General features: G+C 36.9%; 1 protein-coding gene across 4 annotated transcripts in view; it reads left to right on the plus strand.

Annotated features, from left to right (window-relative positions):
* TBC1D15 (TBC1 domain family, member 15) overlaps positions 1–15,020 on the plus strand; it is a 74,791-nt gene that overhangs the window by 38,955 nt on the left and 20,816 nt on the right. For 3 of the 4 annotated variants that reach the window (XM_010840940.1, XM_010840942.1, XM_010840939.1), the window contains 6 exons: positions 1,442–1,544; positions 2,567–2,617; positions 2,931–3,128; positions 4,552–4,680; positions 5,663–5,766; positions 7,392–7,486. In XM_010840940.1, coding sequence (XP_010839242.1) covers positions 1,442–1,544; positions 2,567–2,617; positions 2,931–3,128; positions 4,552–4,680; positions 5,663–5,766; positions 7,392–7,486 — 680 coding nt within the window. The remainder of the gene's footprint in view (positions 1–1,441; positions 1,545–2,566; positions 2,618–2,930; positions 3,129–4,551; positions 4,681–5,662; positions 5,767–7,391; positions 7,487–15,020) is intronic. The other variant, XM_010840941.1, reaches the window with a different exon arrangement.

Genomic DNA, 15,020 nt, shown 5'->3' on the forward strand with positions numbered 1-15,020 from the left:
GTCTGTGGTTGGTCGTTGGTTGAGCAGTGATTTCTTCTTTGGATCTCCAGTCTTGTGACCATAGTTTTACATCTGGAGCCAAATAGTTGGCTGGGCACAGATAACTGAAGGTTGCATATGTATTCCCCTTCAACATGCATAAGCCAGTGTTTTGACTTTCATGATCACTTATTTGTAGTTAAAGAAAAAAATTGATTTAAACTATGTTTAGAGACAAATAACCATAGTGCCAGCACCACTGTGTTAGGAAAAAATACATTCCTGTATTAATTATTTTCTTTTTCTGATGCTACATTTACAAGTTGAGCTATCACTTAGAAATGGCTTGTGAGAACCTGTAGGTCTTCATGTTAAGCATGAACCACCCCCCAGGAGAGATTCAGAAAAGTGATTAATGAAAATCGAACATGTAAAAGTGATTTTTTTCCACTACTTCAAATGACTCAACCTTAACTCTCTTAAAAAGCCAAGGGGCTTATTAAGCTGTTATTGTCTTTGAGGAGTGAGTTCTGACTAAGAGTAAAATCTGTTTTGGATTTCATGTCCCCCCATCATTGCTGTTGCATCCTCTTATGTAAGAATTGAGAAGAGATAACTGATACTGAAGTTCTTATCTCAAGTTTTTATAATAAACTAGAAGTAGATAGCAGCAAAACAGTGCATTTAATTTTTGTTTTTAAATACAAAAGTTGTGGATTTATTACAGCTGGCTTACTAACTTATAAAACTTTTGAATAGAAAAAGACTGGCTAATTCGTTTACTTCAAATTGGGTCTCTTTTTGGAAAGCATTTTGTTTATTCTGTAGTTACTAGGAAATGTGAAGAAAAACTTGTGTCCAGACCTTAGTAAGCAAGAACTAAAAGTACACTGTTATGTGCACTGTACATTACAGCCATGTGTGTTATGATAATTATTTGCATAATTAATGATCTTTAACAGATAATCTTTTGTATCTTATATTTTTAACATCTTATATTGAAATACTCCCAAGCTGTGAAGTGTCCATTTCAAAATAGGATGTTTTCCTGTAGTGTACATATTACATATATCAATGAATCCTGAAGGGTGCTTCAACTTTCTTTATAAGAGAAAATATATTCTTATAATAAGGGAAGATATATTTGTAAGGGTTTTTTACTATATTCTAAATAAGAGTTTGGGTTTGGGTTCATTATAATTTAGTTCTCTTGAATAAAATAAAATAGAAATACACTTCATCCTTTTTTATTTGTTAATTTAGTAGTTTCATGTAGTTTTGGAACTCACTTAAGATAGTTACTAAATAGTTGCTAATACTGTATTGATGGGAAATTGTCATGGAACTGGACATTTAAGGTTTGTTGTTGTTAAGGAAAAATAACTATGCATTAGTAAGTACGCAGGTATCACTGATAAAGTGTGCTACTGTTTTCTACAAATCCCCTTTTTTTTTATTACAGATCTCCACAGGACAAAAGAACACTTCTTGTGAATTGTCAGAATAAGAGTCTTTCACAGTCTTTTGAAAATCTTCTTGATGAACCAGCATATGGTCTAATACAAGTATGTTTCTTAAGTCTCAGTTCAGTTCAATCGCTCAGTCGTGTCCGACTCTTTGCAGCTCCATGAATTGTAGCACGCCAGGCCTCCCTGTCCATCACCAACTCCCGGAGTTCACCCAGACTCATGTCCATTGAGTCGGTGATGCCATCCAGCTATCTCATCCTCTGTCTATTTTGTATTAATCTGTTAGTCTGACCCCATTATTTTATATACATGCTACCTCTTACTTTCTTAGAGATACAGAATGAGGCACATGTCTGTTTGTGTGTAAACTTTATGGAACTATTCTCTGTAATTTTATAGAAATAGTATGTATCATCCTATAGAAATAGTATGTATCATCTAGTTTGAATTTTTATTTTCCATTTAAGAAGGTTCATTTGGGGTCAGGTTAGTCTAATTTCTCTTCAAGTATTTGAGTATATCCTTGAATTTGGCTAAAAAGCACAGGCAGAACTGAAGATAATTTTTTACTCAGATTTCTATGTAAACTTAATGGCATTTTTGTTGACTCATTTGTTTATTCACTAAAGATAATTTTTTACTCAGATTTCTATGTAAACTTAATGGCATTTTTGTTGACTCATTTGTTTATTCATTCAACAAACGCTTGAGTGCTTACTTTGTCCTAGATGTTCTTTTCTTGGTTCTGACGATAAAGTGGGGACTTTTTAGGAAGGAGGACAGGAGAGCTCTTGAATGCTGATTAAAATAAAAAGTGAGGGAGCAGTTTTTCTTATTATGAAAAATAATCATTTTAAAGATAGACCTTTAAGAAGTAGCTGTTTTGCTAAATATGAATAAGCAGGCAGTTTTGGATTTAGAAATAACTTTTGCAGTAGAAAAATGTTTTTTTACTGTTTTCTAGGACAGCACTGTCCAGAACAAATTACTCTTACTGGCATGAGTTACCCGTATATGTCAACTAATATTTAAATATTGTGAGTGTTTAAACTTAGCTGTCAGATATTTTGTATTAGTGTGGTACTGCACACTTTAAGAAGTATTTTTTTTTTGTGAAGGCAGGACTACTAGACAGAAGAAAGCTGTTGTGGGCCATTCATCAGTGGAAAGTAAGCACTGCATATATTTCTGGTGTATGCAGATTGAATGAAGCCTGCAAATCATTTGTTTATCTGCAATTCAATCAGTAGTGTTAGCTTGTCATTTAATACGCTATTTTAACCAAATGAAAATATTGGCTTAGAAAATTTAAATTTTTCTTCCCAGAAAGAAATGAAATTTTAAAATAATCTTAGAATACTGTTTTCGTTCTGATTTCCCTCCCCCTTTTAAAAAATTTGGCTCTTATGCTAATCTTATCATGAAGTATTTTTATTGTTTATTTGAATTAATTGTGCCAATATTTTTCTTCTTACTACATAGAAAATTAAAAAGGATCCTTATACAGCAACTATGGTAGGATTTTCCAAAGTCACAAACTACATTTTTGATAGTTTAAGAGGCAGTGATCCTTCTGTGCATCAGCGACCACCTTCAGAGATGGCAGATTTTCTTAGTGATGCTATTCCAGGTTTAAAGATAAATCAACAAGAAGAACCAGGATTTGAAGTCATCACAAAGGTGAGTGGAGTTTGTGTTAATATAGCTCTTGTATTTTAGCAAGAGAAATGCTTTTTAATGCTACAGAAATGCATTTCTATAGAAATATAGAAATTAAATGATATATAGAAACTCAGTTTTGGTCATACCTGGCTTCTTTCTCACAATCCTTTCTTATAACTTTTTGCTGACAGATAACAATTCAGGCTTGTCCTGCCACCAGATTCTTGGTTGTTTCTTCACCAACTATACTGCTTTCCTTTTCTATTCATCAGTGTTAGATCTCTTTTCTTTGATTACTTTTTGATAATAATGAATAGGTTGTTCGTTTCATTGAATGCATAGTGAAGTCGCTCAGTCGTGTCCGACTCTCTGTGACCCCATGGACTGTAGCCTACCAGGCTTCTCCATCCTTGGGATTTTCCAAGCAAGAATACCTGGAGTGGGTTGCCATTTCCTTCTCCAGGAGATCTTCCCAACGTAGGGATTGAACCCGGGTCTCCTGTGTTGTAGGCAGACTCTTTACCGTCTGAGCCACCAGGGAAGTCCACTGAGTGCACAGGAGTGAGTAAATAGTAAGCATTGCATGTTGCCCATAGTTCTGTTCCAGATTTTTGTTTCTCAGTTACTCTACGCAGGCAGCTAGTCAGGACACTACTCTTGGGCTTTCATTCTTATGTGAATATTTTCTTTTTAAGTAAGATTAATTTTGGCTTTGAATTATGTCAGATCTTTACATTTGCTCAACAAGACTTGAATTTGTTACAATTCTAGGCTCCACACAGAACATTATGAAATATCTAAATTATAGTACTTAACAGAGAAGGAAATGGCAACCCACTCCAGTACTCTTGTGTGGAGAATCCCACGGACAGAGGAGCCTGGCGGGCTACAATCCATGGGGTTGCAAAGAGTTGGATACAATTGAGCAACCAACACACACATACACTTAAAGAACTTATCTTACAAATGGCATTTAAAAATTACCAACATTAATTGAATAAAAAACTGTATAAAATGCAGTGTGAAGCTAATGAATCATGAATCAATTCTGAGAGCTACCAATTTTAGTTTGGAAGAAAAGTTAATTTTAGAATATGAATGGAATAGTACTCTGTTTTTTTAAAATAATATAGCATACCATTTAGTTTGAAGGGTTTGTTTTAGAATTTATATGTTGAATATTCTATACTTAGGTAATTGAAACCCAAAGTAGCCAATGTTTTTCTGTTTCTGAATTTATCACTCAGTTATTTGTGTGTTTAGTAGGAGAGAAAAATGTATGTAGTGTTATTGCAGTTTATAAACTAAATATTGGAAACTAAGGGAAAATATTAGAAATGTTGGAACTTACGTGTGAGTAATAGTATTTTAGTTTTAGTTGCTATATACTTTGATTTCATTTCACTTGTTAAAGGTGTCCTTTTTGCTTATCTTATTTTAGATTGATTTGGGCGAAAGACCTGTTGTTCAAAGGAGAGAGCCAGTATCATTGGAAGAATGGACTAAGAACGTTGATTCTGAAGGAAGAATTTTAAATGTAGATAATATGAAGCAGATGATATTTAGAGGGGTAATTACTTTAGTATTTTAAATTGTTGGTATTTGAGTTTTCTTTTTTCTTTGAAATGTTGGAGAGATGAACTTCATTTTGATGAATGATATTTTCAAATCCCTGTAGGACAGAGTGAGGTGCTTGTGATGTCCTTGAGGGTTGGGTTGGCGGGATATACTGTTAAGCCTGTGGAAAGGCACTCTTTCTTACTTGGAAGTTCTGTGGGTGATATGAAGGAGTTGATGTGTTTCTCTGTGGTAGCTGCCTTTTCCAGTAGGGTTTGGGTTTAGTAAGACTAATCAGTTCCACTGTCAGCTGTATAGTCTCCTGTATACTCTTCATTGTTTGTTTTCTGGCAGCTGCTTACATCTTTAGAATCTCAAAGTCAAAAACAAGGTAGTATTCACTGAATTGAGCTATTTTCATATATATATACGTACCTTGGAGATATTGTGGGTGCGTTCTAGACTGCTGCAGTAAAGTGAATATTGTAGATAAGCAAGTCACTCAAATTTTTTGATTTCCCAATGCATATAAAAATTACACTTATGCTGTGTACTGTATTTAGTTGATTAATTGTTCAACAGTGTCATATCTAAGGAAAAATGTACATATTTTAATTAAAAAAATACAAAACAAAAAGATTTAATAACAGTAACATCAGAGATCACTGATCACAAATCACCATAACAAATAATAATGAAACAGCTTGAAATATTGCAAGAACTACCAGATTGCAACTCAGAGACATGAAATGACAAATGCTGTTAAAAAATTATTGCAAAGATAGATTTGTTTGACACAGGCTTGTCACAGATGTTTAATTGAATTCAAAAATGCAATATTTGAGAAATGCAGTGAAACAAAGTGCAGTAAAATGAGATATGCCTGTATAAAACTATCTCTTAATCATTAGTTTTTCTGTTTATATGCGAGTTTTGTAAGATAAAATATTGCATTCATTTTTTACAAGTGTGTTTAATATGCATATTTTCTTCAGGGACTTAGTCATGCGTTGAGAAAACAAGCATGGAAATTTCTTCTGGGTTATTTTCCTTGGGACAGTACCAAAGAGGAAAGAACTCAGTTACAAAAACAAAAGACGTAAGTAATGGTCTTTTGTATGCTTACTAAAGAAACCCAAGTAACTTACCCATATAAAGTATAATATACTGGGATATGGGAGTATGTTCTTATTTTCATTTTTTTAATTTAAACATTATGAGTGCAGTGCTGCTGCTGCTGTGAAGTCGCTTCAGTCATGTCCTACTCTGGGCAACCCCCCAGACAGCAGCCCATCAGGCTCCCCCGTTCCTGGGATTCTCCAGGCAAGAACACTGGAATGGGTTGCTATTTCCTTCTCCAGTGCATGAAAGTGAAAAGTGAAAGTGAAGTCTCTCAGTCGTGTCTGACTCCTAGCGACCCCATGGACTGCAGCCTACCAGGCTCCTCCATCCATGGGATTTTCCAGGCAAGAGTACTAGAGTGGGTTGCCATTGCCTTCTCTGTTATGAGTGCAGTAGTTAATTTCAAACCAGAAATGCTTATTAGAGAGATTTTATTGCAATTACATTGGTGAATATATTGAAAGATGGTTAAAAAAATTCTAGTTCCTTTGTATCTACATTTTAAACAAACTTAGATATAGATTTTTAAATATATCTCATTTATCTTGATTCATTTTTATAGTTTATTATGAAATTATAAAAATGGTTCATTAGAGTATTTGATATTTAGGTTAATTGCCTTTAAATTATTTTCCTGGTGCTCTTATAAACTGGTCTTTGATTCTTTTTTTGGGAAGTGTGTTTCTATTTTTAAGTAATTAAAACTTAATTAGAAAAAAACTTAAAAAGAAACACAGACCAACTGTCCAGTTTTACTTATTCCCAGTTCGTCAGTCTAACCTTTAATTTAAAGCTCATTTTCAGTCATTATATATATATTCAAACTCACACAGTCCTTTCTCATCTCAATATGTTTGCCAGAACTTCTTAGACATTTTCACATCAACAAATTTCTGCAGTTAACTGGTTGGAAAATGGCACTCTTATGTTACATTAAAGAAAAAAGAATTTTTTTTTCCTTAGGTTTATATTGGGTTGGCCAAAAAGTTTATATTGGGTTGGCCAAACAAGCTTTTTGGCCAACTGAATATTTGTCATTATTCAGAAACTCTAGTGGTTATAAAGTATTTAATGACAGGAATAAGTTTAGGTCTGATATTAAGGATTTAAATAATGTTTCCTTAAAATCTCACGTAAATTAATCACGTAGTTTAAACAAAGCTTATGACATAAGGTTATTTTATTTTTCCTTTGTTTTTACTAATTTATCATAACTTGAAACATTCACTGTCATTTGTAAGTTTATATCTCATTAGCATGGCAGCCCACTCCAATACTCTTGCCTGGTAAATTCCATGGACGGGGGAGCCTGGTAGGCTGCAGTCCATGGGGTCTCTAGGAGTCGGACCTGACTGAGAGACTTCACTTTCACTTTTCACTTTCATGCATTGGAGAAGGAAATGGCAACCCATTCCAGTGTTCTTGCCTGGAGAATCCCAGGGACGGGGGAGCCTGGTGGGCTGCCGTCTATGGGGTTGCCGAGAGTCAGACACAACTGAAGCAACTTAGCAGCGGCAGCAGCATCATAAATGCTTTGATACATTAGAATTTTTTTTAGGTGTTCAAGTAACTTTTTTTTTGGTGTAAAATTGTTTTTTGCAGTGATGAATACTTCAGAATGAAACTGCAGTGGAAATCTGTCAGCGAGGAACAAGAGAAAAGAAATTCGAGGTTAAGAGATTATAGAAGTCTTATCGGTAATTTTTTCTTAATTTTGGAAATGTTTGAAAGGATTGCATGGAAGTTTTGATGAGATTTAAGAAATGAAGATATATAGTGAGAGTTAGGGCCCAAATAAAAAATCAGAGGCTTATGGCAAAGATTCTTACCATGAAAATATCTCAAACCTCCTAGGACAGCCTTTGGAATATGATTTAGGTGCTCTTTCTAGCTGCAAGCCTCTCTCTGGCTCTGTAGCCTTCTGAGGAAACTAACATTGTTGTGAACTTGGGCCAGATAATAAGGTCATAAAGCTGTGTCTCAGAGAGAGAAGATGGAGTAGAGGATGCAAAACTTACCTTTCCCCCTAAACACATCAGAAATCTACACGTGGAACAATTTTCACTGAAAACTAACTGGAGACTAGCGAAGAGAGTCCTGCACAGTCAAAGCTGAGAGAAAGATATACATGATATTGAGTAGGAAAGGAGGACAAGTGATGAGGTTGGGACTTGTGTCGCTGGGAGAGGACTCAGGAAATTACATGGGTAGAGGTCCTCCTTGGGGACTGAGTGGGTTGAGCCACATACTAGGTACCACAGTCATGGGGTCCAGCACATGAAAAATGAGCCTCCTTGGCTGGTTGGAGGGCGAGTGGGCCTAACAGGAGGCTTGTAGGAAGCCTGAACTCTGCTCTTGAGGAGGGTGCACATACTTACCTGAGGCGGGGTGGAGAGGGTGGATCGAAAGCTAACCACCCTTGCACCGTCCTGGCCTGAGCTAAACAGACACTCTGTAGTCCTGTTTAGGAGACAGGCTGTGAGATACAGAAGCAACTCAGGCCTGAAGCAGCATATGAACAGGGTAGGGGGCACCCATTACAGGCAGAATATCAGAAGCAGGCTGGATCTATGACCTTTGCAGGACCCATAGCCCATGCCCCCACACTTGGAGTGCCCAGATTAGCACCTCTTGTTCTCCCAGTGTTCCCACTGGGAGAGGTGTACAGGGTACATACTTAGAGGGAAGAGAACCCACTCAGACTGACCCTGGGCCTTGTGCTCCAGGAATTTGAGTCCTGACCCTGTCCCTGAAAGGGAGATGACAGCAGAGGGTCAGACAGCCAGCTCATAGCCGGCTCTGGCCCTAGCCCCTCCATCTTGAGCCACACCTCCTACCAAGGTGATAGCTACCATCATGCTCAGGGAAAATGTGACCTGTGTTCAGGATTAATCCAGCTTTCCCTCCAAAGCCATGGGCACATGCTGACTGTATGGGGATTTCCCCACGTAATGACACCCATAAGCTGTTTCTCTATGAAATTAGGTAAAGGTTAAACAAAACAAGAAGACAGAGGAATTTGTTTCAATTGAAAGAGTAAGAGAAAACCCCTGAAAAAACAGCTAATGAAACAGAAATAAGCAGTTTACCAGATAAAGAATTCAAAGCGTTTTTATGAGTAATAACACAGAAAATAGAAAAAAGAACTGAAAAATACAGACTGAAATGAAAAACACACTGTAAGGAATTAATAGTAGACTGGATGATCCAGAGCACATAGATGGTCTGGAAGATAGAATAATGGAAATCATCTAACCAGAACAGCAAAAAGAAAAAAAAAGGAACAGTGTAAGGGACCACTGGGACAACATGAACTATACCAACATTTGCATTATGGGAGTCCCAGAAGGAGAAGGGGCGGAGGTTGAAAATGGATGACGTTTTCCACAAAACTAGAACAGATAATCCTAAAATTAATAATGTAACTGCAGAAGACCCCCAAAATGCCAAAGTAATCTTGAGACAAAAAAAAGCTGGAGGTATTATGCTTTCTTGACTTCAGACTATACTACAAAGCTACAGTTATGGATACAGCATGGTACTGAAACAAAAACATACATAGGTCCCAGTGGGACAGAATAGAGAGCCCAGAAACAAACTCACATACTTACGGTTATTTAATCTACAACAAAGGAGGAAAGAATATATAATACAGAAAAGATAGTCTGTTCATTAAATGGTGCTGGGAAAACTGAAGAGCTGTGTATAAAACAGATTAGAACATTTCCTCACACTGTATATAAAAGTGTAAACTAAAAATGGATTAAATACCTAAATGTGAGGCGTGAAACCATAAAATTCCTAGAAGAGAACTTAGGCAAGGTACTCTTTGACGTAAATCATAGCATTGTTTTTTTTGGATTTGTCTCCTAAGGCAAAGGAAACTAAAGCAAAAGTAACCAAATGGAACTAATAAAAACTTAAAAGCTATTTCACGGCAAAAGAAAACCATTGACAAAATGAAAGCCTGTTTCTGGATGGGAGAAAATATTTGTAAATGATAGGACCTTTAAGTGGTTAGCACCCAAAAATACATAAACGGCTCAAAAAAATCAATTAAAAAATAGACAGAAGACCTGAATAGATACTTTCCAATGAAGACATCCAGATGGCCAACAGGCACATGGGAAGATGCTCAGCAGTACTAACCAGTGGAGAAATGCAAATCAAAACCACAGATGTTACCTCATACCTGACAGAAGGCTATCACTTAAAAAGACAGATAACTAATGTTGGTGATGTGATTAAAAAGGAATCCTTGTACATTTTTGATGGGAAATGTAAGTTGGTGCAGCCACTATAAAAAACAGTACGGAGGGCCTTCAGAATACTAAAAATAGAACTACCATTCAGTTCAGTCCAGTCGCTCAGTCGTGTCCGACTCTTAGTGACCCCATGAATTGCAGCACGCCAGGCCTCCCTGTCCATCACTAACTCCCGGAGTCCACCCAAACTCATGTCCATCGAGTCGGTGATCCCATCCAGCCATCTCATCCTCTGTCGTCCCTTTCTCCTCCTTGCCCCCGTCCCTCCCAGCATCAGAGTCTTTTCCAGTGAGTCAACTCTTCGCATGAGGTGGCCAAAGTATTGGAGTTTCAGCTTCAGCATCAGTCCTTCCAAAGAACACCCAGGACTGATTGCCTTAGAATGGACTGGTTGGATCTCCTTGCAGTCCAAGGGACTCTCAAGAGTCTTCTCCAACACCACAGTTCAAAAGCATCAATTCTTCGGTGCTCAGCTTTCTTCACAGTCCAACTCTCACATCCATACATGACCACTAGAAAAACCATAGCCTTGACTAGACGGACCTTTGTTGGCAAAGTAGTATCTCTGCTTTTGAATATGCTATCTAGGTTGGTCATAACTTTTCTTCCAAGGAGTAAGTGTCTTTTAATTTCATGGTTGCAGTCACCATCTGCAGTGATTTTGGAGCCCCCAAAAATAAAGTCTGGCACTGTTTCCACTGTTTCCACATCTATTTCCCATGAAGTGATGGGACCAGATGCCATGATCTTCGTTTTCTGAATGTTGAGCTTTAAGCCAACTTTTTCACTCTCCTTTTTCACTTTCATCAAGAGGCTCTTTAGTTCCTCTTTGCTTTCCTCCATAAGGGTGGTGTCATCTGCTTATCTGAGGTTATTGATATTTCTCCCAGCAATCTTGATTCCAGCTTGTGCTTCTTCCAACCCAGCATTTCTCATGATGTACTCTGCATAGAAGTTAAATAAGCAGGGTGACAATATACAGCCTTGACGTACTCCTTTTCCTATTAGGAACCAGTCTGTTCCATGTCCAGTTCTAACTGGCTTCCTGACCTGCATATAGGTTTCTCAAGAGGCAGGTCAGGTGGTCTGGTATTCCCATCTGTTTCAGAATGTTCCACAGTTTATTGTGATCCACACAGTTAAAGGCTTTGACATAGTCAGTAAAGCAGAAATGGATGTTTTTCTGGAACTCTCTTGCTTTTTCGATGATGCAGCGGGTATTGGCAATTTGATCTCTGGTTCCTCTGCCTTTTCTAAAACCAGCTTGAACATCTGGAAGTTCATAGGTCTTGTATTGCTGAAGCCTGGCTTGGAAAATTTTGAGCATTACTTTACTAGCGTGTGAGATGAGTGTAATTATGTGATAGTTTGAGCATTACTTGGCATTGCCTTTCTTTGGGATTAGAATGAAAACTGACCTTACTCAGCCATAAAAAAAGAATGAATTTCTCCCATTTGCAATGGTGCGGGTGGACCTAGAGAGTATTATGTATGGTCAAATAAGAGAAAGGTGAAAGATGAATAATCTATTACCAGTTATATATGAAATATAAAAAAATACAGTGAACCAAATGTATATGAGAAAACAGAAATGGAATAATAGATGTAGAAAACAAACTCATGGTTATCAGTGGGAAGAGGGAAGAGGGATGGGCCAAGATAGGAGTACGGTGTTAAGAGATACACACTACTATGCATAAGATAGATAAGCAAAAGGATATACTGTACAGTACAGAGAAATGTGGCTGTTATTCTGTAGTAATTTTAAATGGAGTATAATATATAAAAATAGTATCACTATGTTACATACCTGAAACTAATACTGTAAGTCAATTATAGTTTAGAAAAAGAAATCAGAATGGAAAATGTTTTAAAATGTGTGTTGAATATTTTTGGTTGTCTCTTCCAATAGGAATATGAGTGCAGCCAGTATAAGTACTAATATATTTTGAGTTCCAGAAATGAATTAAAGAAATGTTTAACTTTATTTGCTTGTTAATTTCGTTAAAAAATGATCGTATTCCTCCTTACAGAAATACCTTGTTTATTATAGAAAAATTAGAAACTATAGATGAGCCTAAGAGATGAAATAAAAATCTTGTTTCTGTCATTCAAAGAAAACAGCAATGGTTAAGAGGCTTTGGCTTACATCCTTCAAGACCTTCTTTAAATATACATATATTTTATTTTTTAATCAAATAAATGACTCCAGATAGTAAATCTTTATCAGTATTTAAGAACTGCATAACTTCATCTGGGAATATTTATTCTCTGAAGAAGAGATACTTGATAGAATTTTACATTAAAAGAATTACTTTTACCAAATAGTTACTGGATTGTCTGGCTCTTATGATGAAGGCCAGGTTGGTATAAGTTACTGAAGGTGTGTAGTTACTGTTATACATGTTTACCTGAAAAGTTCAGTTCATAACTTCCATTTTACAGATAAAGAAAACTGAAGCATTGAGAGCATAAATGTCATGTAGTTAATAAGAGCAGTACCCAATTTTAACGCTTACTGTTTGTTGCCTGGCGTCTATATAATTTTAGGATGGTTTTTGATAGTAGTGAAACTTGTAAAATTCTTATATTTGGTTTTGTGTATCTGTAAGCTTTATAAATAAAGATTTGAGGGATGCTTTTGACCACCATGATCATCACTATCATCCCATGAAAGAAAAATTTCTCTAAATCATAGGAATCCCAGCATAAAAGACTGATTTGGCAGCTTTTGTATACATAAAGACAAATGCTGAGATCTTTGTTTGATTGAAAAAAATCTTTATTTTCCTGAAAAATAAATTAGACCAGAGGAAACCACATCCTTCCTGTGGTTAAGGCAAAAGTTTGGAGATCTTGAGGAATGGGGTTATCTGAAGTTTCCACCTGAAGCCTCCTGCTATTTTCTGTTTCAGTAGGAAAACGATAATGTACTCTTCCTTCCTGCTTAGAAACATTGGGAGTGAAAGGGATCTTAGAGAAAAACGAACCCAGTGTTTTAAGCCCTTTCCTTCCACATGCCGTCCTTTCTTCCCTTTGTCAAGCAGCAGCAGTGATGACTGATCTTCTCACTCTTTCCTGTGTCCTGTTTTCAGTTTCCATGAAATTGAAAGAAAAATTTAGATGTTTTAAATGCCTGTTACGTAATTTGAATTGAGACAAAATTTACTGTAATTTTCTCATTTTTAGCAGATAATGAAATGGAAGCTCAGAAAAGGTTAGTAAATTATCTTAAGTCATCTATATGGATCGTTGCATAGCATAGACTCTTTCCTAATCAGATCTTTCAACTATACTGTGCTTTTTACAAATACAAGTATATAATGCATTCGTTTAAAAGCATTTTTTTTCCTGTCATACCTTTTCCCAAAAATATTCCTTAGGACTTTAGAAAAAATTACCAAAAGCTCTTTGTTGTTGTTTGGTATAAATTTTCTGTAAGTATTATTTTTAAATGTACTCCTTTTTGTTGCACTGGGCCTTCGGTGCTGCGCGTGGGCTCTTTCTAGTTGTGCGGAGTGGGGCTCTTCTCTGTTGGGTGTGGGCTTCTCACCGTGCTGGCTTGTCTGGTCCCCGAGTACAGGCTCTAGGTGGACGGTCTTCCGTAGTTGCGGCTCTCGGGCTTTAGAGCGTGAACTCAGTAGATGTGGCACAGAGCAGCTCAGCTGCTGCTCTGTGGCATGTGCGATCCTCCTGGACCAGAGATCGAACCTGTGTTCCTGCGAACCTGTGTTCCTAAATTGGAAAGCGGATTCATAACCACTTGACCACCAGGGAAGCCCTGAATTCTCTGTATTAAAAAAAAAGAATGCAGATAAGCTGTAGGCCTTGTGGATCATGGCAAGAAGGTGACTTTTATTTTAAATATGAAGAGGAACTGTTGAAGTATTTGAAGTAAAACCCTATTTATATTTTAAAGTCATTTTTTCTGCTGTATGTAAATTGGATTGAATCAAGATAAGAGTAGGAACAAGGAGACCACTTAGTAGGAATGATTCCAAAACAAGAGATGGTGGTGGTGGAGATGTAGAGAGGTAGATTGATACAGGTTATATTTTGTGATAAAATTGGTAAGACTTTGTGAGAAATGAGGGATGGGACTGTGTTTCTTGGCTTGAGAAATTGATCATTTGGTGGTGCTACTTACTGAGATGCATGGAGTATCAGTTCAGTTCAGTCACTCAGTCGTATCTGACTCTGATCCCATGGACTGCAGCACGCCAGGCTTCCCTGTCCATCACCAACTCCCAGAGCTTACTCAAACTCATGTCCATTGAGTTGGTGATGCCATCCAACTGTCTCATCCTCTGTCGTCCCCTTCTCCTCCCACCTTCAATCTTTCCCAGCATCAGGGTCTTTTTAAATGAGTCACCTCTTTGCATCAGGTGGCCCAAGTATTGGAGTTTCAGCTTCAACATCAATCCTTCCAATGAACACCCAGGACTGATCTCCTTTAAGATAGACTGGTTGGATCTCCTTGCAGTCCAAGGGACTCTCAAGAGTCTTCTCCAACACCACAGTTCTTTGGCTTGCAGCTTTCTTTATAGTCCAACCCTCACATCCATACATGACTACTGGAAAAACCATAGCTTTGACTAGACAGACCTTTGTTGGCAAAGTATAGTGTTGTTGTTGGCATGGAGTATAGTGAAACTGAATTAGATGCTACATATATATCTTAAGGTAGGACATACACATGGAATGTCAAGTGGCAGTAATCTGCAGTAGTCTGGATAGGTTATATAAATTTGGTTATTGTTAATGTAAATATCCATGGTAATGGAAGATATCGCCTAGGGAAAAAAGAGAGGCAGGAATACGAGTCTTTAGAGCATTGTTTCCTAACTTTTACTGCATGTTAGAATCACCACGGGTCTTTTTAGAAATCATATTATTTTAGACAATCATATATTCATTCATTTAATAAATATCTACTTAGTGCCTATTACTAGCATGTGAGATGAGT

Source organism: Bison bison, unplaced genomic scaffold, assembly GCF_000754665.1.
Source record: "Bison bison bison isolate TAMUID 2011002044 unplaced genomic scaffold, Bison_UMD1.0 scf7180017864151, whole genome shotgun sequence".
NCBI lineage: Eukaryota > Metazoa > Chordata > Mammalia > Artiodactyla > Bovidae > Bison > Bison bison.